General features: G+C 43.6%; 1 protein-coding gene across 1 annotated transcript in view; it reads right to left on the bottom strand.

The window, feature by feature from the left end:
• COL28A1 (collagen, type XXVIII, alpha 1) overlaps window positions 1-22387 on the bottom strand; it is an 85216-nt gene that overhangs the window by 53732 nt on the left and 9097 nt on the right. Inside the window, exons 5-11 of the mRNA XM_015410937.1 lie at window positions 20245-20319; window positions 18909-18962; window positions 18056-18097; window positions 17167-17193; window positions 15603-15647; window positions 10948-10992; window positions 5361-5414 (exon numbers count right to left, since the gene is read on the bottom strand). Of these exons, the coding sequence (XP_015266423.1) occupies window positions 5361-5414; window positions 10948-10992; window positions 15603-15647; window positions 17167-17193; window positions 18056-18097; window positions 18909-18962; window positions 20245-20319 (342 nt within the window). The remainder of the gene's footprint in view (window positions 1-5360; window positions 5415-10947; window positions 10993-15602; window positions 15648-17166; window positions 17194-18055; window positions 18098-18908; window positions 18963-20244; window positions 20320-22387) is intronic.

The raw sequence follows: 22387 nt of genomic DNA on the forward strand, positions 1-22387 counted from the left end.
CATTTAAAAAACTGCCAGACTTTGAGTTCATTCATAAGTGTCTGGAAACTTAATTTAAAAAGAGTAGATGAACGGTCTTTGTATAAAGACAACAGAATTTAGAGAGGCCACTTAGTGTCTATCTACCATAGTACTCGTATGAAAAAAGCACTGACCTTTTCTAGCTGAATGGGTATTTATTGAGTTGTAAACAACCACTCATTTTATTGGGTAACTTCCTCCCAAGCAAGTTCTTTCTTCTGAAATCTAAATAATGCAGAGATGTGAGCCTCAGTCTGGATCATGCTAACTAAAAGAGCTGGTTTCCATTGTGCGGTTTAGAACATAGAGAGTGAACAATGGAGTTATACAAACATAAATAAAGGCTTGTCAAACCTTTATTGAAAATGAACAAATATTAGGCAAAAAGTGTCTGCCTTATCCTTCAGAGTCAAATTGACTTTGTTAAGTTAAAAGCTGCAGTCTGTCATCATCATACTAATAAATATAATCTGGGATATGTTCCGGGAGTGAGAAGTGACATCACCCCCCATTCCCCCGTAAACAGTGATGTCACACCCAGAAGTGACATTGGCACATCGGTGACATCAGGGGTGACAGTCTGGTTTTTGGACAAAACTATACGGCAATGTTGCCGACATCACTTCCGGGTGATGCAGGCACGTTGCATGTGACATCACTGTTTGGGGGGGATGGGGGGTGACATCACTTCCCTCCTGCCGGCCAGCTGGCCATGGGCAAGCAGGAGCCCACAAAATTGGGGACTTCCTGCCCCCAATGGGCAACTGGTAACTCTAGCTTCTGCTTACTATGCTTGGAGCTGCTTATAATTTTTAACGTGAATAGTACATGAATAATAAAAAAGAGGTTCCCGTTCTTGAACTGGATTCAGTAAGGGCCATCTGATAGTGTTTCTCACACAGTGAAATGAACATCAATCCATTTTTCCAGCAGTGGTGGCACATGTTGTGGGAGGGATGGTGGTGTTCAGGCCCTGCTCCTCTGTCCATTTGACCCCTTGTATCCTCAAGGGATGGGGCCCACAAGACCTTAAGAAAAAGGAGAGGGTCTCTTGGCACCTTCCTCCTCCTCCTCCCTGGCTCTCTCCTGCACAGCCTTCCTCCTGATGACTTCTGAAAACAAGCCATGCATGCCCCAAAGACCTCAGATTGGATGGAAGAGGGCTAGCAAGATACTCAAGCTTTCCTCTCTTTCCCCCAGATGCTGACATTTTATGTCATCCATATGTGCTCGTTCCTTCCCTCCTTCTGGAACTCTCACAAGGCTTTATGCTGTCACAAAGACGAGCCGACGCTTCAAAACAGCAGACCCCATGCTATTTCAGTTGCTTTGCTATGACTGAAGGGTGGGAATTACTACCCCACATAGGCATAAACATTAACAGGGGTGTCCTCTGAGAAAAATTTCATTATAATTTTGGATCTGGGATGAGGGTGGGGACCAATGTTCCCTCTAAGCTGTGGAGTCCTGAGAGCAAAAATTCTACTTTGTGAGCTACTGGCATTAAAGCTGTGAGCAAGCGATTTGGCTACTGCATAAATTACTTTGCTCTGGAGCCGTCCTTCCTGAGCTAAGACAAAAATGTGTGAGCTGGAGGCTAAAAAACTGTGAGCTAGCTCACACTAACTCAGCTTAGAGGGAACACTAGTGGGGACTTTTACTGTGGTTGCTGGTTTTCAGATAGGACCAGCATTCCCTCTAAGCTGAGTTAGTGTGAGCTAGCTCACAGTTTTTTAGCCTCCAGCTCACACATTTTTGTTTTAGCTCAGGAAGGATAGCTTCAGAGCAAACTAATTTATGCAGTAGCCAAATAGCTCACTCACAGCCTTAATGCCAGTAGCTCATGAAAGTAGAATTTTTGCTCACAAGACTCCACAGCTTAGAGGGAGCATTGGATAGGACGTTATTGGTTTGTGATTTAAAACCATGGTTTTCCCCCCAGGTTCTGGAGTTTTGGAACCATTATTTACAATGCAGGATCACTGCCTTCCCTGGTCCATTCCCTGGGAAATTTAGAGAGTAAAAGAAAAACAAGACACCTGCTGGTGATGTTAAATGCCCAAACATGAAATACTACATGGATTTTTTGGAGAGGAGTTCATAATGTCTAAGAATCTCAGATCTGGGTAACCATTCTGAAAAATCATGGTAACAACCCAAAACAGCAATTTTCGCATATATTATTAGTATTCTAGAATGCACACCCATAAACATTAACATTTCCCTTTCCATACAAATATATTTCCTCTTTTACGAATTCACTGTGTTTGTGAACATGTCTGCTAAGTATCGGTTGCACAAATGCAAGTGTTTGGGGGTTATTACAATACATTGTATTCAGAACTAAAAATTCCACAAAGGCAGGACATTTACATTTATTCCTCCCCTTTTTCTTCTTTTCCAGCTGAAAGACTGTAAAATTGGTTTGTAAAACGATGGAAAACAAAGAAAAAAAAATGCAAGGGGAAAGTGCAAGGGAGGCCAAGATTCCAAAATCGTTTCGTATCCCAAACATTTTCCACATATAATGCTGTTCCCTGTGTGTCTTCAAATGTTCTTGTTGCCTCAGAAACACAGCCAGGATGTTTCACACAACGCACACCCACATCTAAGGCAACAGAAGCTGCATTCATTAGACTCCCAATGCCTTGACAGTCAACTGTAAAGTAGTGTCATTAATACCAGCCATTATATTGATAAATGTTTAGCTGTCAAATGTTTAAATATACAAGATTAGCATAATAAACACAATATAAATTAGGAATGGTGTGTCAGTACTTGGTGATTGGGGGGGGGGGGACTCCTGAATCTATCAACTCCTGAATTCATCACAGCTTGGGTCCCAGAGAAATACACATCTGACAACAACTTCCATTTGTTGTATCACAAGGTCCTTTTCAAACTCAGAGCACTTCAAAACCCGTTTGCAACTCTGCCAGGTAAGAAAACAAAAAGCTTTACAAAGCATTTAAAATATGTTTTGGGATGTGTAAAGCTTGTTGTGGCCAGTAATTTGCACATTTTTCATTGATCTAACATACCCTGTGTTAAAATTGTAAAAAGAACAGATGCCACTTCAGCAGAAATGGTGTGCTTTATCTGCAATCCACTCTATTGTGATGTCACAAATCTATATTAGCAGTAGCTCTACATTAACAGTGAAGAAGAAGATGAGATTGGATTTATACCCCGTCCTTCACTACCTAAGGAGTCTCAGAGTGGTTTACAATCTTCCTTTCCCTCCCCCCCCCCACAGACACCCTGTGAGGTAGGTGGGGCTGAGAGAGCTCTTTCAAGAACTGCTCGTGAGAGAACAGCTTTGAAAGAACTTGTAACTGACCCAAGGTCACGCCAGCAGCTGCATGTGGAGGAGTGGGGAATGAAACTCAGTTCTCCCAGATTACAGTCTGCACTCCTAACCACTACACCAAACTGGCTCTCAGAAGGTGACAGGGTCAGATGGTGCCAGGGTGCCAACTTGTCTACCTGTTTGGGATACTTTTCAGTTTATTCAGTCTGAGGATGTGAATAGGACCCCTAGAAGCCTGAGACCTGCTTGTATGACCCTTTCCCTTCCTTGCTATTTAAATCTGCTGGAGGGCTAGCTGACTGGGTCCAAGAGGTAGTTAATGCCTCCTTGAGAAAGGAGATGGTCGCCCCAGTCTTGAAACAGAATGTGGTGCATCCACTTCTGAAGAAGCCTATTCTGGACCAGGAAATCTCGGCAACTATCAACCAGTCTCAAACATTACCATACATTCTTGAGCAAGGTAACAGAGTGAGCGGTGGCTGGAGAACTTTCAGCTTTCCTGGATGGAAACTCGTTTGGCTCCTTTGTAAACTGGTATTAGGCCTGGTTATGGGACTGAAACAGACGGTCGCCCTTTTGGGTGCGATATAGAACCAGTACAAAAGTGTTGATTCTCCTGGAACTCCTAGCACCTTTTGATACCATCAATCATGGTATGCTTCCTGACTGCCTTTTGGGGCCAGGATTGGGACATTCTGTTTTGCAATGGTTCCAGTCCTACATGGAGGGTAGGTTTCAGAAGGTGGTGTTGAAGGACTGCTGCTCAGTCCAGCCCAGGATTTAAAGTGTGGATGAGGCTGCACTCCCCTTGAAGGAACAGGTCTGTAGTTTGGAGGAACTCTTGGACCCAGGCCTACTTGGATAAGCAGGTGGCAGCTGTGGCCAGGCATGCAGGAATGCCTTTTACCAGTTTCAAATAGTTAGCCAGCTGCACCCTTTCCTGGGTAGAAAAGATCTGGCCACTGTGGTGCATGAGCTGGCTCCAGTTTTAATTATTTTACTGATGTGTTTTCATTGGTTTTAATGGTTTTTAAGATACCCTGATGATGGCAAAAAGTGGTATAAATTGAATAAATTTTGTAAAATAAATAAAACAATGCTATCACCCACAAAATTAGCTTCTCACTGAAAACAGCCACGTTAAACAACAGTACTCTATAACTCTAATGCAACCCCAGTATGAAAGCTGCTGGGTCATGTCAAAGGGCCTTAGGCTAGGGTTACCTTGGGTGGATGGCTGCTGGACTCTCACTGCTTTTCAACCTGCAGTGAACCCACACCATGTCATACTAATTTAGTTGTGCCTCATTTGTTCTAACAACTGCTCAAGCTCCTGACCTGTATAGTTATCTTATAGGCCCGCATTGGCAATCATTCACACTTATCAGACTCTCTATTAAGCCATGTTGTATGGCTAGTCTGTTCTAATCTGCAAGCAGAACTATTTTTTTATATAACTCTGCTCTACGAGTACGATAATTTCAGTTCTGCAGCTGAAAGAGTTTTCCTTTGAACTGGAACACACTATTGGATAACATGCCATGGCTCATGGCTTTGGTGCAAGAGTTTGGGTGGTTTAACTTCCTTCTTCTGCCAGATGTAGCAAAATCTGGCATGTGTACACAGTAATAGGTGCTTCTACAAACAGATAATCAACCCACTGAAAGACGGATTGACTCAGTGCACACAGCTGAACTCATAACTACTGGATTCACTAAAAGAAAACAAAGTGGATGCAGTTTTTTTCAAAAACTGGATTCACTAAAAGAAAACAAAGTGGGAGGGATGCAGTGTTTTTCAAGAACAGGAGCATGGGCTCATTCAAATGAACATGTTGCATCTTATCCCAGGCATGGATTATTGATATCAAGATATACATGACGTATCTTAGCCATAGAAAAACATCTAGCCATGTAAATAACCACTAAATAATTCATGTGAATATGGAATTTTTCAGTTTCCCATCTTTTGACAGTAGCTCCCCACTTTGTTAGACCTCATATAAAATTATGTATTATGTATATCTTACCTTCTTTCCTTGAATACCTTTTGGACCAGGCTCACCTGGAGGGCCAGCAATTCCCTGAAGCAAAATACCAAAGGCAAAATGTGATTTCTCCCAATGGACACATAAAGAGTAACCTTGTGCAGTCTCAATAACAAAAAGCAACCTCTACAGCTGTAAGTGAATCCTTCTAAGAAAATAGGATGCGGTGCCCAGTGCATTAGTTTTTCATCTGCTGTTTTTAATTCCATGCTGCTTTCCTGCTGTCCTGACAGTCCTACTTTTCAACATGATTCACTAATCTACAAATTTTAAAATTAAACTATGACTTTATATACACAAAAGGTAAAGTTCATAACAAAAGTAATCTCCAAAACTAGGAAAGAGAGGATTTCTGCTCTTTTATTGTGCAGGAATTTCATTTTGTGCTCTATTCCACCCCTTTTAAATTCCAGTTTCACTAAGAAAATTCTGAAGTTCATTTCAAAAGTGGATCATCTATGTTCCATCTTTCAGCCCCTCCTGTTCATTTGCACATCTTTTCCCCCACTCTTCATTACTGAAGAACAAGCACACATTGTTAAACCCTTCAATGAAAGAGAAAAAAGGAGCTCCCTGATTATCACATGAATCCCACACAGAGTTAATCCATTCTAAACGTATTGATTGCATTGCACTATTACGATCCCACTATCGCTGCATATTTTACTCATGCCTAGGCATTATGATTATCTTAAAACTGTTGGAAAAGGCAATGTCAGTTGTACAAAGAAGAGAAGAACCTGCAGGGGGCAGCAAGAAGACAATTAGATAGGACAAGAAAGGGGACCCGTGAAAATAAAAAAGCCGCTCGCCGCTTCCCTCCCAAGCGGTGGCGGCGGCGGCTTTTTCTCCTCCCCCCCGCCCCAAAGGGAGGGGCCCCCCTCCCTGCTCGCCGCTCACCTTCCAAGCAGTGGCGGCGTCGGCGTTCGCAGAGCGTTCCCTGCACATGCGCAGGGGACGCTCTGTGAGTGTCAGGGGGATTTAAACATCCCCCGATGTTTTTTTGCACATTTAGGATTTTTGTGCACACGTGGGGACCGCCCCACGTGCGCACAAACCTCTCCCTCCCCTCCAGGTCCCCCCGATGTGCAGATTTAAGCATCCACACACCAGGGGGCGACTTGAGAATTAGATATATAGATATTGAGGCCGGCACCTTCTCTTCTTGTTGTCCGTCTGCAGATTGTTTCTCTTAGGGAAATTTCCCCCTTCTTCTCGAAAGTGCCACACTCAGTCTTTCTCTCAGCTAGAGACGTAGTTAGGAACCTGTCTTTGTCTCTCCTCTTTCCTGTCAAGTATATTAATTCCTAAATAAACCTTTATCTACTCTTTAATCAGGTTGTGCACCATTTCTGTGTTAATTACTCTGCCAACAAAAACATCAGACTGATATGAAAGCAATATTCCATTTGTAGTCAAAGAGATGCCAGGGCACAGTAGAAAGACTCTGCTGTCTACTCCTAGACAATTAATTTGCAACTGAAGGGGGTTCACTATTTGGGGAAGGGTGCTCTGGGCATGTTCAGAAGGCTCTTTTCAGCCAGAACTACCTTTGCAGTTACTGCGTGAGAATAAGGCTCTAGGGAACAGCACCAATTCTGAAACACTTCGGCCCTGTTCACACAAGGCGTTTTGGGCCGAGAGAGGGACGGCTCGGGGCCGCATCAAACGGGCGCGATCACACAGCAACATCTGGCAATCGTGCCGTGGCCGTCCCCGATCCGTCCCAACCGCCCAAAACGTGCATCAAAGAAGAATCACCTACCTGGGTGGTTCAATTGAATGGGCCGCGGCAAATGCGGCCGTCGGATCGCCGGTGCGTCTTTTCGCCGGCACATCCCCTGCCCCCTGCCGTACTGCGCATGCTCGAGCATGCGCAGTTCGGCAGCCTCCCCCTCCCACTCGTCTCTTCCTCCCCGGCATCTGATCGTGCCGGGGAGCAACGGCGCGCGGCTAACGGGATCAGTGGGATCCCGCCGCGGCGTTTCTTTTTCGCCCCGTGTTTTCCCTGCCATGTGGCAGGGGCCTTCCATGACTTGATACTGGCAGGTCACAAAACCCATTCAGAATATATCCCCTGGGAATCACTATTCCTTCCTCAATATGACAATTTGCAAACAGATTTGGAGCCATGATGTTAGATTTGGAGCTGAACCTGAACCCGTGTCTATCAAAGATGAATCTGATCTAAGTCTAACCAATATTTCAAAGATAATTAAACTAAAACCTTAATCTGGTTTAGGATCCAACCACCATATAATATTACAAAATGCTATAATTAGTTGTCAAAAGCACTGAGAAAATCCAGTTTCAGTTTCCCCTGAGGTATAGACAGGACTTTCCTGTGGCATAAGGCTGTCTACCCTGGGAACTCCTCTCAGTCACAGGAAAACATTTAAGGAGAAATATTAGACATTTTCCTGACTGCTGACTTACAGACTAAGGAATTGGCGGTGGGGGGGGGGGGCAACAGTTCCGCTGAGAAAGGCAAAAAATGTTCTCACAGTTCTGCTTCAAGCTACACACTGTGGTACAGGACAAGATGCTGAGCTTTTGAGTAAGTGACAAGAACCAAGAAAATGAAAGGAAATTCCCCTTGAGAGCAATAATTTTAAAACCAAGCAACAGAAGGCCAGCTGTACGACCCAAGAACATAACAGTACAAGCCTCACTGTTGACTAAGTTCCTAGGATACACTAATGTCCTCACGCTGCCACAGGCAAGAGCACTCTTGGATTGAACCTTCTAGCCCAGCATCCTTCTTCCAGTGGAGGAAGGCCTCCAGGAAGCCAGCAAGCAGAGCCAGGAAGCAGTCTTTTGTTCCCCTCATCTGATACTCAGTATGCCGCTAAACAGGGATGTGCCATTGAGTTATCATGAATATTGATTGATATAACCAATTGCCCTTCTGCTGAAGCATCTGCACTGGCTGCCTAGGCACAATTTAAATTGCTGGTTCTTACCTTTAGGAGCCAAAATGACTCAGAGCCTGAGTACCTGAGGTGCCACCTCCACTCATACTGTCCAGCCCAGCAGTTATGAGCCCCTTCAAAGCACTGCTTCCAGTGCCTCCATTTGTAAAGGGAGACAAGTGGCAATTAGAGATCTGGCTTTTTCAGTGGTGACACCTTGCCTTTGGAATGCCCCCCCCCCTTGAGGCCCACCTGGCACCTACCTTACTTTCCTTCACATGCCACGTCAAAACATTTGGGTTTTGCTCAGTCTTTTAAGAGAGAGGCTCCATTTTTTTAAAGTTGCTTTTACGGTCTGCATCTAGCCTCAGCAAACCATTTTAGGATCTGGAATGTTGTTGTATGTTGTTTTTATACCCCTGGCTTGTTTTTAATGGCTTATTTTTATACTATTGGTTCTGTTGTATTGGTTTAGTTTGTGAACTGCCTTTTAGCACGCTCTGGAAAGGTGGCATATACATTTCTGAAATAAATTGTGATACAGGATATTTTATTTTCCATCTGTATTATTTGAACATCCCCTTTATTCTTCTACAGCAAAGTCTTGCACTTTTACAGTTCTGTCATTTCTTGGGTCTCCCAGGACAAGGGCTGCCAACTCCAGGATGGGAAATGCCTGAAGATTTGGAGGTGGAGCCTGAGGAGGGCAGGGTTTGGTGAGAACGTGGACCTCAGTGGGGCATAATGCCATACAGTCCATCTTCCTACAGGGGAACTAATCTCTGCTGTCTGGAGATCAACTGTAATTTCAAGAGATGTCTAGCCCTGACCTGGATAGCCCGGGTTAGCCCAATCCCGTCAGATTGCAGAAGCTAAGCAGGGTCAGCCTTGGCTAGTATTTGGAAGGGTGGCCTCCAAGGAATACCAGGGCTGCGACACAGAGGCAGGCAATTGCAAACCACTTCTGAAATGTCTCTTGCCTTAAAAAAAAACCAAGTCTAGCTCACCATCTGGTGGTGCATAACACAGAAAGAGCTAAAACTTCTGGCTGCCAGACAATCTTAGTATCTCCTGGCTATTCTACACACAATGCCATATGGTAATTAATTAATTTCAGGCCCCACACTAACTAGGACTATTTCTAATGATATAACATAGGCTATCTTCCATCCTCTAGTAAGGAGGCTGATTTTAGTGATAAACAGCATATTTTTGGTAGAGGATCAGCTGCTTCACATTTATTTAACAATTCTGGGTGTTCTGTTAATTTTTTGATTTCTCAGTTAGTCGTACAATTTCATCCCTTGTCAGATCGTTCTGATAAGGAATGCCTAGAAGCAGGGCTCTAGTCGGGGGGGAGCTCTCAGGTACGGAGCTCCGGAAGAGAACCTCTAGGGGGCGGGGCGGTCACGTGGTGAAGCCCCGCCCCCTTCTTTACCCCGCCCTCTGCTTCGATCCTCATTCTGTTTGGGAATGAGGATGAAGCAGGAGGGTAAGTAGCCGGGCCTTCTGACACACTTCCGGTGATGTCAGGGGGTGTGGCCTTCTGTCACTTCCGGTGATGTCAGGGGGCGTGGCATATGCAAATAAGTTATGCTAATGAGTTATGCTAATGAGCTCCGGCAGCTCTTTTTCTACAACAAGACCCCTGCCTAGAAGTAACAATAGATAGACAGAAATAACTTATCCCCACATATGTATGAACAGAAATATATCTCAAAGGTTGGTTCCATGTGGAAATCCTAGTCTGCCTCAAACTGCAGTAGTTCTTTTGGGGGATTCCACACAATATTGTCTGGTCATCTCCCTTCTAGATTTTTCCTCACTCCACAGCAATTTTCTGCAAACCTGCTTTGGTAGTATCTTCCTTAAAAGTTCATATCCAAAACAAATTTGGGGAAAGTGTGAAGTGGAAAGTGCAGATTTCTTCACCTCCCTCCCTACATCTAGTGCTACATCCAGCACCATTTCTCCTCATGCCTGCCATACCTCCATCACCACTGGCAAGCTTTTTGCCATTTTTTAAAAGTTAGTAGTAGTTACATTGCTATAGAGATAAAGACTATAGTAATATCTTGGCTACCAATAATAGAAAAGGCAAAAAACCTGCTGAAGATGGGGGGGGGGCGGGGTATGGTCAGCAAGAGAGGAAATCATGGAAGAAATAGGGACTTGCCCCCATGTAGATGCAACAAAAGGAGGACTCAAACTAAATGGGATCCAGGAGATACATGACTGGATCACCCTCTGTTTTCATTTTGACATAAAACAGCCTCATATCTTTGAAGTAAATCAGAAGAACAGTGCTAAATGGGAGGGGTTGTTTTTTTAAAAACCCTTTCCCCTCATGTTATTTTTCCTGAATTGAATTTCCCTTTCTCAAAGCTGCTACTGGCTCCACAGCAGGGGGTGGAATCTTTCTTCTTGCAAAGGAGTGGTTGTTTAGATTAGAGAAACAATGTAGTAAGGTGGGATTAACTTCACCTCCCCCTACAACTCTTTCTGCGATCCACACTGGACCCCCTACAGCAGCTTTTTGAAAATAGTGGGAAATCTGATCCAGTCATAGATAACCCACATCACTGGACTCTGAAAATGATATAGTCCAGACATAGCCAATTGGCTTTGCTAGAGTCACTACTATTAAACAGACTTACCTGAAGGCCTCTAGGTCCCTTCGGGCCAAATGGACCTTCCTGCCCCTGTGCAAATGAAGCAGCAGAATTGTATATATTAGTAACAAACTGTAATTCAAATTATATAGTTTTATAGTAGTACTCAGACAGTGCTACTGGGGCCACTTGGTTCAGCGTGTTTCTGGGCGGTTTTGATGTTGCAATTTATCCTGCATGCCACACTCCCAAATTAAAACTGGTTCATCTGTCATGATGTATATGGAAATTGTTGTCATGAGCATTCAGGCACAGAATTCAGGCACCCTTAGGACATTAAAATTTCTGGAGTTTCTTGGCAGAAATCCTGGCCATTAGACCTGTTTAAACAAAACAGGTTAATCAGAAAGAAGAATAACTACTGATGGAATTCATTCATTTACAAATCAGTATGTAAGATATTTTCTTTCCCATACCAATTGTTTCTTGCACTCAAAAATTTAGGCTGGAATCCCATACTCACTTGAGAACTCAGAGCCCTCCAGTGACTGCAATTTCCATTTGCAAAACACTTGTTCCAGCATCTCACCTGCTTGTACCCTGAGTAAACCACGCCCAGAACTGGGCAGCACATCTTTTCTAATCTGCAAATTCCATATAGGAATATTTCTTCCATCCAAAACCTAAGCACTTTATGGGATAAACTGCTAGGGAGGTAGGGGTGGGATGCGATGCATAAATCATCGTGGATGCCTTTCTCTTGGGCCTCTGGAGTGGGAGGGGGGACACTTTCTCCTTTACTGATTTCTGCTTACTACTTGGAAAAAACCCCGAGTCAGTTCTATCACCAAGACAACAAAATTATTAACAGATATAAATAGTCTTGGGCTTGTTCTCTGTAGCCACATATGCACCATCCATATCTGAAATGAATTCAAGCGATTAGCAGTTATTTGCATTGTGAGCTATTATGAAAGCAGTACAGTGTGCTGATTGGCCTTTAGAGATACCCAGACTTCTGACCAGTGGGAAACACCAGTAAACACTGCTGAACTCCAGGCTGAAAATCAATCTTTTTTATTAAACAGAAAGAAAGAAGCTGTGCCAGGAAATACAACAGGGCCATCAATTATATTGCTGTGCCCATCTGTCCAGATTGTAAATGTACTTTTTAATATTGAGACTGTGCTCCCGATCTTTTGCTCCTCATTTCTGCAAACTGTGCCCCATGTCTAGCTATTTTCCACTGGCATGATCTCTACCATTCTGAGAAAACATTCTTCATTCATGTTTGGCCATGGTCTTTTCATCTCCTTTTGCAAGTGGGAATCCTGTGGGTGATGAGAAACCCTGGACTGTTCAGAAATCTCTGCAAGTGCTTAATCCATTATGGCTTCTAATCCTTTACAGATGTCTAATTTTTTTTCATCCTTGTCCTTAATAAAAACTGAGTGACAGACAAGCTCTTTCTTTACATTTCTGCAATCTTGGCATATGGCTTCTATGTCCAATTTTCCTGCCAGCTGCTCTCTCCTTTTCTTTTATCTTTGCATACACACATTTCACAGACTCTCCTACTTCATCATATACTGCTAGTATAAATTCACACTGTTGATGTGCAGGCTAAGAATTTGACAGTTCACGCTGTTTCCTTTTTAGCAACCCACACAATTGTGCAATAAGTATATTTTTGGTGGTCCTGTAATTTTGGCCGCAAAAACCTAGGCAGATCAAACCCAACAGGCTGTCTATAAGAGCAAAGTTTATGCTCGTGGAGTGGTATTCCCTGTTGGTGACAGTGGCTGACAAGAGATAATTTTCAAAGAGGTGAAAGCAGTTCAATCCAATCTAGGATTCCCTGTATTGTGCATACATCCTTTGTCCTACTGATCAATCAGGCTTCGCAGGATTTTTGGAATCAATACAAAACCCTGCAAAACCTAGAAGCAAAAGCAGGTGCATATCAAAATCAGTCCTCTCTCTTTCAAATTGCATTGGAAACAAGATCTTTAACCAAGAGGCAAGGTGGGATGTCAATATTTCAATTAAAATTAAAATTAATAAGATATAAAATAACCAGAGTCTCTCCCTACAGCACCAGGGTCCCAGCATGGCAATGTATCGGCATCTGGTGCTGCTTTTAAGAGGTGGCATCTAGGGGTAGCATCTCACTGCTTGATTTGCAGAATGCTCTCCCATCTGCTCAAATACTCTGGCCACCAAATGAGAAGGGAGCACTCACTGGAGAAGACCCTGATGCTGGGAAAGACTGGAGGTAAAAGAAGAAGGAGACGGCAAAGGATGAGATGGTTAGACAGTATTATCGATGCAACAAACATGAAATTAAGCAGACTCCAGAAGCAGAAGACAGGAGGGCCTGGCGTGTTGTGGTCCATGGGGTCGTGAGGAGTCGGACTCGACTGTGTGACTGAACAACAACAACAAAATCCCATCTACATTAAATGGTCATGCACAGTTCTGTAAACCCTACTACAATTACTTCTGTATGGCACTTCTGCTGAAAATGGTTTGGAAGCTTCAGCTGGCACACGGTCCTAATACCTTGCCTCCTAACTGGTATATCCAACTCATAATATGACAGATATACTTACTTATTTCTAAGCCCAGTCCAAGGTGTTCATAGAGCGAAGTCATCTACCACATTATCATCATAGGGATTTGCAACCATATACCAGGTGTGAGTTCCCCATATCTCTTATATGAGGAATATCTTTGCAAAACCTTCCCATTGATCTAAAAAATGGGTAGGCTTATTTAGGAGGGTGTTGCCCTAGGAATGTGGAGGCCAGGCTATATAGGAATCTGGGAGCAAAACTACATGGTATGTTCTGGTAGCAGAACACCAACTGCAAGTTCCCTGTGGGAACTCAGTTCAGGAGTGTTGCAGGGGCCCAATTGGGATCGGAACTGCAGCACAGGAGGAGGAGGGGCTCCTGCTTTCTCCCTTGTGCTGTTTTCCTGACTTGAAAGAGCCCCAAGGCATGTTCTTTGCCATATTGGGGTGTGGTATGTGCAAGCATTCAGTGCATACATAGCCCCCCAGTGGGGCAAATAACACTCCATAGGGGACAATTCAGGTCTGGAAAATGGCACAGAGGGAAGGCAGGTTTCTCTCTTCCTATCCCACCACCGTCTATATCAAAATCAGGCCCCTGTGGAACTTCTGAATTGAATTCCCACTGGAAACTTGCAGTTGATGTTCTGCCATCAGGTGGTAGATGTAACATGCAGTTTTACCCCCAGTTACCTATATAGCCTGGCCTCCACATTCCTAGGGCAACACCCCCTCCTAAATGATCCTACCCATTTTTTGAGATCAGTGGGAAGGTTCTACAAGGATATTCCTCATACAAGAGATATAGCCGGACCTTTTGGACCTGAGTCTCACTTCTCCAAGTTTAGTACTCTAACCATGCTCAAACACTTAACAGGTGGTTTCTTGGTGATCCAAAATGGGGACTGGGATAGCTGAAGGCTGCCTGTAACAGTCATCTGTAGCTGTGTTAAGAGTGTCTGGCTGGTCTCAGAGAATCAAACTGATCTACTGTATCCTCCTGGATCAGTTTTTCTTTCCAGAAGCGCACACAAGCTTTCATGGTAAGAAACAACTAGCCTTCCACTCTGCACTGTGTAAGGGATGAGGGCCAAATAAGCCTATAATTTGATAAACCCTGACAATTGGGAGAGGGTCATAAATTTGGCAGGACCTAACGGGGGTTGGGGGGATATTGCTTGGTTGTGGTAATTGCCGGCAGCTGCAAGGTTCTTATCTGAAGGGAGTGGCAGCAGTCCAAAAAGCTTCCTTTTCTTTTTCTTTTCTCTTCCTTTGGCTCGGGCTAGCACTGCTGTCAACGTTGCAGGAGGGACCAGAGTATATTTGGCACTGAAGTGATAAGCTACCTCCAAAGATGGAATTGACTCCCATTCTATTGTGACTTTGATTTTTGTTGTTCAGTCGCACAGTCGAGTCCGATTCTTCGCGACCCCATGGACCAGATCACGCCAGGCCTTCCTGTCTTCCGCCGTCCTCAGAAGTTGGCTCAACTTCATGTTCGTTGCATCTATGACACTGTCTAACCATCTCATCCTTTGCTGTCCCTGTCTTCTTTGACCTTCAATCTTTCCCAGCATCAGGGTCTTCTCCAGTGAGTGCTCCCTTCTCATTTGGTAGCCAAAGTATTTGAGCTATGTGACTTTGCTACAGAGCTTGTTATGAGGACTTAATTTGTAAGACGCTTCCCTTTTAAGAACTGTTAGCCTATCTTGGCACTTGAATGTTTTATTGCCAATTGTTCAGATGCTGGATGATTTTGGCAGTGCATACATCCTGTGAGTGTAAATGTTTTTACTCAATTAAATGAAATAGGTTTTTTTCTTATATTTTGGCTGTGTGCTGAAAGTTTCTTTTCTGCTGATGAGCTGTAAATTTACCTGCTGAAGCAAACCCCAAGGTCAGTTGGACCTGATACACTGTCAGTAGTTCTATATAAGTGGAAAATTAATCAGACAAGATCTATTTGTAGGACCTTAACTATTTGTCCCTTAGACACCCTTCACCATTTTCTGTTAGTACAAATTTGGAATACAAGCAAAATAGACAACTAGTACAAATTTGGAATACAAGCAAAATAGACAACTTGGTTAGCAGCGACAATCAATTGATACTAATTTCAACTTACTCTGTCTCCTTTTACGCCTGGTATTCCGCACTCCCCTTTGTTACCCTACAAATATATGCATATAGTTAGGATGGTTTTACAATGATATTTTGCAGAAATATTTAATCTTCATTATAACGACTAAAAATGCATTTGTGTCATCAGAAATGGTGATGCTTCCAGCTCCTAGTCCTGGCTGTCACATTCTTTATGGAAAAACTTTAAGGATCCAAGATGCAGTACGACATAAGATGAACTTTATTAACTATTTATATAACTTAGAAATCAGTAATACAAGGAACAGACTGACTTATTATTATTTATCAAATGTATATCCTGCTCCCTCTCCCCCAAACGGGACTCAGAGCAGCTAACAGCATATAAAATATACCCGATATAAACAATAGAACAAATAAACTTTAAAAATATAAAATGATTAAAAATCTACCCCCACTAAAATCTATCCACTATCTAGAAGGGTAGGATGCGTGGATGGTGAAGACACAGCTGAAGCATACCAGCTGCCTGGTGGATCACGATCACCCAAAGGCCACCCCAAAAGAGCAGCCTTGCATGCCCTACAAAACTGACAGAGGTCCTGCAAGGCATGCACCTCTTCAGGCAGCTGGTTCCACAGGACAGGGGCCACTACTGAGAGGGCCCTTGTCTTTGTTGACACAGGGCAGACAGTTCATGGACCAGGGTCCTTCAATAAAGGCTGAGATGAAGATCGGAGAAGACGAAGAGGATCACACCAGGAGAGGCGGTCCCGAAGGTATGAGTCTAGAGTATGATACTTGCTGCTTCAGCCATGATTCTGCTCATCTGCTCCAGCCCTCTAGGATCTGTATCATGTTAAGTACCACCCACTTAAAGTCACAGCATCCTCACACATCCTCTCCTTTTCCTTCGTTCTTCAAAACCTTTCCTCATGAAATGCCAAAGGCCACTCTGATACTCTTGCCTGTTTCCCCTCCCACGTTCCACAATCCAAAGCATGTAGACTGAAGTGTCCGGGGGGAGAAAGGGAAAATTGCTATTGTGCTCTAAAGTACAGTACACACATCAAGCTTGCTTCTTCATTTGCTCTGTTTAATTTTGGGGAATCAAATAAGCTCATAAATTACAGTTTGATCCCTTCCCTTATTTGCAATAAATTCTAACATTCTGAAGAACCCAACTCATGAACCCATAGAAACTGACAGCATTCCTGGAAATATTTTTTTTTAATTCCTAATGAATTAGGAACTGTGAAGAAGCTACAGCTTAATCATTTCCATGTTGTTTTCAATAGATCGTCATGTGTAGGATCCAATGGACTTCTTTGCATACTGATGCTCTAGTGGCAACAGCTAGTAGGTGAAGATTGTGACAGAGAAGCTACATAGCTACCAGAATATGGAAGCTGATGGTACTGAAGACCCTTGAACTTATGGATTTTACTCATCCTCTGCTACTTTAATTCTGTTCCCACTCTACTGTGACTTCACAACCCATACCTAACAATTTTAATGTAAACTTCTAATTATGATGTGTCATACATTGCCTAACATAGTTTCAATGAATCACTTTTTAACAATCTTACCTTTTCGCCCATTAAGCCAGGACTACCCTGTTTGCAAGATAATGATAATAAAGTTATTTGACCTTGTCTAGTTAAATATGAACGTAAAGAACAATCCAGGCTCTTTAATCAGAACAGGATAGGCAATAGTAGCCAGAAGAGGTAAACTGGGGTTAAAAGTTACAATGTAAAACCTTTAAAAACAAATTATGTTAAAACAATGGATCTCTTTCCAGAGTTTTGTGTGCATCTGATCTAAACACCAAGCTCCATGTACACAGAAGTCTCCATTTGTTTTGAACAATGGAACCAATCATAAGCAAAGGAATGAAGGCCCAACTTGGTTCCATCTATCAAAATGCACAAGGAAGCAAAAGAGTTTACATTAGAGTTCAAACACCCAAGAGAGAAGGCTGGGGTAAACATGGACATGTGTTTATACATACTCCTGGACAGACCATTTGAAATTAATGGAAATAGACTCATCTTGCACCCACTGAAAATGTGCCCTATATTTCCATAGTATACCCAATGTATTAGAACAGATGTCATCTGTCCAAAGTTGCTCAAGAGAATTATTAAATGTCATTCAAAGGCTTCCAGGAACCAATGACTGTTTGATTTAACAAAGTTTAGTTGCTGCCTTCACAATGCCAATTTTAAGGTCCTCCAGTCTTCCTTGATCAAAGCAAATATCATCAATCTGTGAAATCAAGCTAATGGCAGCCCAAAAGGTTGTGACACTCTTGATTGCAAAGATCTGCTGGTGACATAAGAGCACAGCAGCCAGTGACATCAAGAGAAGTAGGGGTGTCCGAAAGGACAGAGGTTGGAGAATATTGTTGATGAGAAACCAAAAACATAACTCAGTGTACTGTAAGCTAGTCAACAATAGCCATTTTCTTTCTACCTCAGAACCCTTTTCTCCGGGGTCTCCTTTTACAAACTCGCCCTAGAAAGAAAGAATAAACCAATGAGAATTTGCCTTTATGTTATAAATACATGATTTGTTTTGTTATTACATTTACCCACATACAAAGCCCAACGGTGATTGTGATATTATTTACCTACTGCCATCAATGTGCATGACTCTTTACAGAGTGCAAAGAGCTTACAAGGTAGTGTCTGGCATAACAAAGACAACCAAAGGAGAGAAGGGAAGTGGAAGTGGGGGGGGGGTCAACATGTGTTCACTCCAGTCACATATAATTGACTGTTTCAGTAGGGAAGGAAGTGGATTTGGAGAAAATGAGACATGTGGGATCACGTAGATGTTCTAGGAAGAAGCTCCAGGCATGAGGGACAGCAAGGGAGAAAGGGTGAGTCATTTGAGCGAGGAGGAGCTTTCAAATGGCCGAGGGGAGCGCTGGACCTGTCACTGGAAAAGCAGAGTGGGAAGGGCAGCAAGGACAGCACTGAGGACTGGAGAGGAGTGTGGAAAGCAGACTTCAGCACCTTCCAAAGAGATCCCAAACCATTTGATGGCTGGAACCAACCAAAGCCTGCCTAGGCCTCCTGAAGAGCTTCGATTGCTTTCTCAGGAATTTAGGTTTGGCACTGTGTTTACCAAAAAGGATTGGAGACACCTAGAACAGCCTGACTCCCACAAGTCATCAGTTCAGCAGCTGCAGGTTGGCCCATTCAATCAGCTGATCGACAGTTCTGCCTTCCTTCCCCCCCCCCCCCCCCCCCCCTCAAAAAACACTATACATTTTTCATAGGTCTCAACTTGTCCTAGAACAAATGAGGGGAGGCTCATTTACCTTTTCTCCTTTAGATCCTCGTTCTCCCTTCTGCCCGCTTTCACCATGATATCCCTTGGGTAAAACAAAAGAGAGAGAAAACGTTTTAACTATAAGAACGTATGACCTATATTTTTTAAGTACTTGGATGGCAGGAGTTATTAGTAATCAAAATGATCATATTGTTCCTACTACTAATCTAATAAATTCGGTGGAATCCAGGGGAGACAAATTAGTACATGTTTAAGTTTTCTTTAAACATTCAATAAAGTATATGGTAACATCAGAGCTCATTGTGTGAATTAATTCATTGTATTCTATCATATCTGACCATTTTATATCCATACATAAATCCAATTACATAAGAAATACCAAAAAGATTTCACCATGAAAATTTGCAAAAAAATTAACAAAAAATTACAAAAATTACAAGACATGTGAACAGTGTTCCCTCTAAGCTGAGTTAGTGTGAGCTGGCTCACAGTTTTTTAGCCTCCAGCTCACACATTTTTGTCTCAGCTAAGGAAGGATGGCTCCAGAGCAAACTAATTTATGCAGCGGCCCAATCACTCGCTCACAACTTTAATGCCAGGAGCTCACAAAGTAGGATTTTTGCTCACAAGACTCCACAGCTTAGAGGGAACATTGCATGTGAAGTGTTTCAGCCGAGCTGAACTGTTAGTGGGCAGTTCGCTGTTATATTTCAACAAGAGGCCAAACCACTATATTGTAAGAAGTCGGATGGCCGCTACATCTTAATTAAATTTTGACTGTAGATAAGTAGTCCACTGTTGTGTTCCAACAGGTAGCCGAACTGCTGCCACATAAGCAGTCGGATGGCTGCCGCAGGTTGACTAACGGGAGATCAGCTGGCGCCTGTTTCAGGAAAGTCCTTTCTCAGAGTCAGAAAAGAAGACTTATCACAGATGTAATAGCCACAAAGCAATATAAGATGCTTTTATAAATCCAGTCTTGTCTGGAATTCAAAAGGAGTCAAACGCTCTCAGGTACAATTCAAAGGGCTTCCTACTGCCTTTGTATCCCGCCAAAGCCTTCTTTCTGACATAGTGAACTAACTTCAGAATGTGGGACCAAACAGACAAGAGCTTCCAAAGATGACCTCAGAGGAGGGGAAGTACATACAGGAGTCTAAATCGACCTTCCTATAGCTTCAGTCCAGTGCTTTTTCTTCTTTTCTGAGCACAATGTGAACCATTCCTCCCCTTCTGACATACTTTGTACTTTTTTTTACAGTAATCAATATATTCCCCTTTAAGCTTTACCACAGAAAATGGAGACGGTTTTACCTTACGAAATATAAGCAAAGATTTTGGAGGCCAAACAAAAATATACTCACGGCAGGTCCTGGGGGTCCTGGCTCTCCCTTCTGGCATTCGCAGCGCTTCTCTTCGCAGCCACCCAGCTCACAGCACTTTTTGTTCATTAACAAAAAACATCAGCAACAGAGTTTCAGATCCCAAGCAAGGGCCAGAGTTTTAAATTAACCGTTTTACAGAGCCATCCTTAGCACGTTTACTCAGAAGTAAGTCCCTCTCTACCAGGTGTTTTTACAAATATAGGGAAGCAATCCTAAACAGATCTCCTTAGATTTCAGCTAGTTGCCTCGTCGCCAGTGGTAAGCGTTGTCTTCGAAGCCTGGGGTCCACCTTGCTACCTTAGCACAAAATGCTGGGCCTCAAAAACCCTCAGGAGCTGCAGCAAGTCTTTCTGCTTGTGAACAGCTATAAAGCCCAGTGCAGTACCCAGTTTCAGAGCCCTCCCCCACCCCTCTGGAAATAAAGAACTAGGGAGAAGAATTCAGGGAAGAAGCACAGGTGGGAAAGAGTTCAGCGTACAACCCTTGCTGCTTACCCATGCTACACTACAAATTAACCTTACGGCCACAGTTTATAGGAAATTGCAGGCCTCCCCATTTATTATTTATGCTTCTGACCCATGGCGCTGCGGCTAATGCAGTTAGTCTGTCTCTAACCTGAGAAGGCAAACAAAACGCACACAAAAGCAAAACATATGACCTACATACAGGTTACTCACTGTTCCTTAAACAGAAACGCTTCTCCTTGTAGAGTCTTAGTCCCAAGTGACCAACTTCCATGAAGGGACTCCCCTACTTTAGGGTTGCCAACCTCCAGGTGGTGCCCGGGAGACCGCCCAGAATTACAACTGATCTCCAGACTACAGAGATCAGTTCGCCTGGAGAAAATGGCTGCTTTGGAGGGTGGACTCTGTGGCACTGTGCCCCTCCTGAGATGATCCCTCCCCTTCCCAATCCCGAGCTCCCCAGGGATCACCTCCCAAATCTCTAGGATTGCCAGCTTCAGGCTAGAAAATACCTGGAGACTTTGGGGGGTGGAGCCTGAAGAGGGCGGGGTTTGGGGAGAGGAGGGACTTCATTGGGGTAGAATGCCATATAAGTCCACCTTCCAAAGCTGCCATTTTCTCCAGGTGAATTGATTTCTGTCGCCTTGAGGTCAGGCGCGATCCCAGGAGATCGCCAGCCACCACCTGGAATTTGGCAACTCTACAAATCTTAGTGTTGCCAAATGGTTTTTACCTCGCGGCGGGGGGCTCCCGTTCAGTGTCCTCAGCGCATGCATGCACGTCAGCCGGATGTGACGTGATGACGCCGGGCATGCTGGGGGCAGGGCCACAGCCATTTGAGGGGAAAACTCTAAGTTTTCCCCTCAAATGGCTGTGGCCCTGCCCCCAGCGTGCCCGGCGTCATCACGTCACATCCGGCTGACGTGCACGCCGGGGTGGGGTTTCCCCCGGGGCCCGATTCCGCGGCGGCGGAAATCGGGCCTCCAAAGCGGGGGGAAATTCGCCCCCCGAGGGGATTTGGCAGCCCTAACAAATCTCCAGAAATGTCCCAACCCGGAGTTGGCAATCCTACCCTCCTTTCAGCTTCCACTGCCCATTCTTGTTGGTCTTTTACTACTCAAAACGTTCAACCCTTGTCAGGTCTGCATCGCCTACTCATGTATCTGCTGCTGTTGAGATTCCAGGCCTGGAGCCAAACAACACACCACAGTAGAGATCTATGATCAGACCTTTCAACGTGTTCTTTTGATCCTACAAAACAGCTGCAAGGGAAATAATTTCAGATTGGGGGACACAGCACTGGCACCTTCTAATTCTGTGTGCTCTTGATTCTGTGTGTTTTTCATTTCAAGGATTTTTAAAATTGTGTTTTTAATTTTGCACCATTTCATTAATGCACGCTTCTTAATTTTATGCCCTTTTAAATCTGTAACCTATACCTTTTGATTCAATGTACTGATTAATCTCTGCATTTTCTTTTTAAAGAATTATTCATTAGGATGGTTATACTTCGTATCCGAGCACCTGGATTTGCATTGAATCTGAAAAGATAAGGATACAAATGGGTTTGAATAAAAATCAGGGAGATTTCAATTTTCCTCCCATACCATTTTCTTGATCAAAACCTCTTTCCAGTTCTGCAGTTAGCCCTGGTAGGG

The sequence above is a fragment of the Gekko japonicus genome, unplaced genomic scaffold (assembly GCF_001447785.1).
Source record: "Gekko japonicus isolate JY-2015 unplaced genomic scaffold, Gekko_japonicus_V1.1 scaffold231, whole genome shotgun sequence".
Lineage (NCBI taxonomy): Eukaryota > Metazoa > Chordata > Lepidosauria > Squamata > Gekkonidae > Gekko > Gekko japonicus.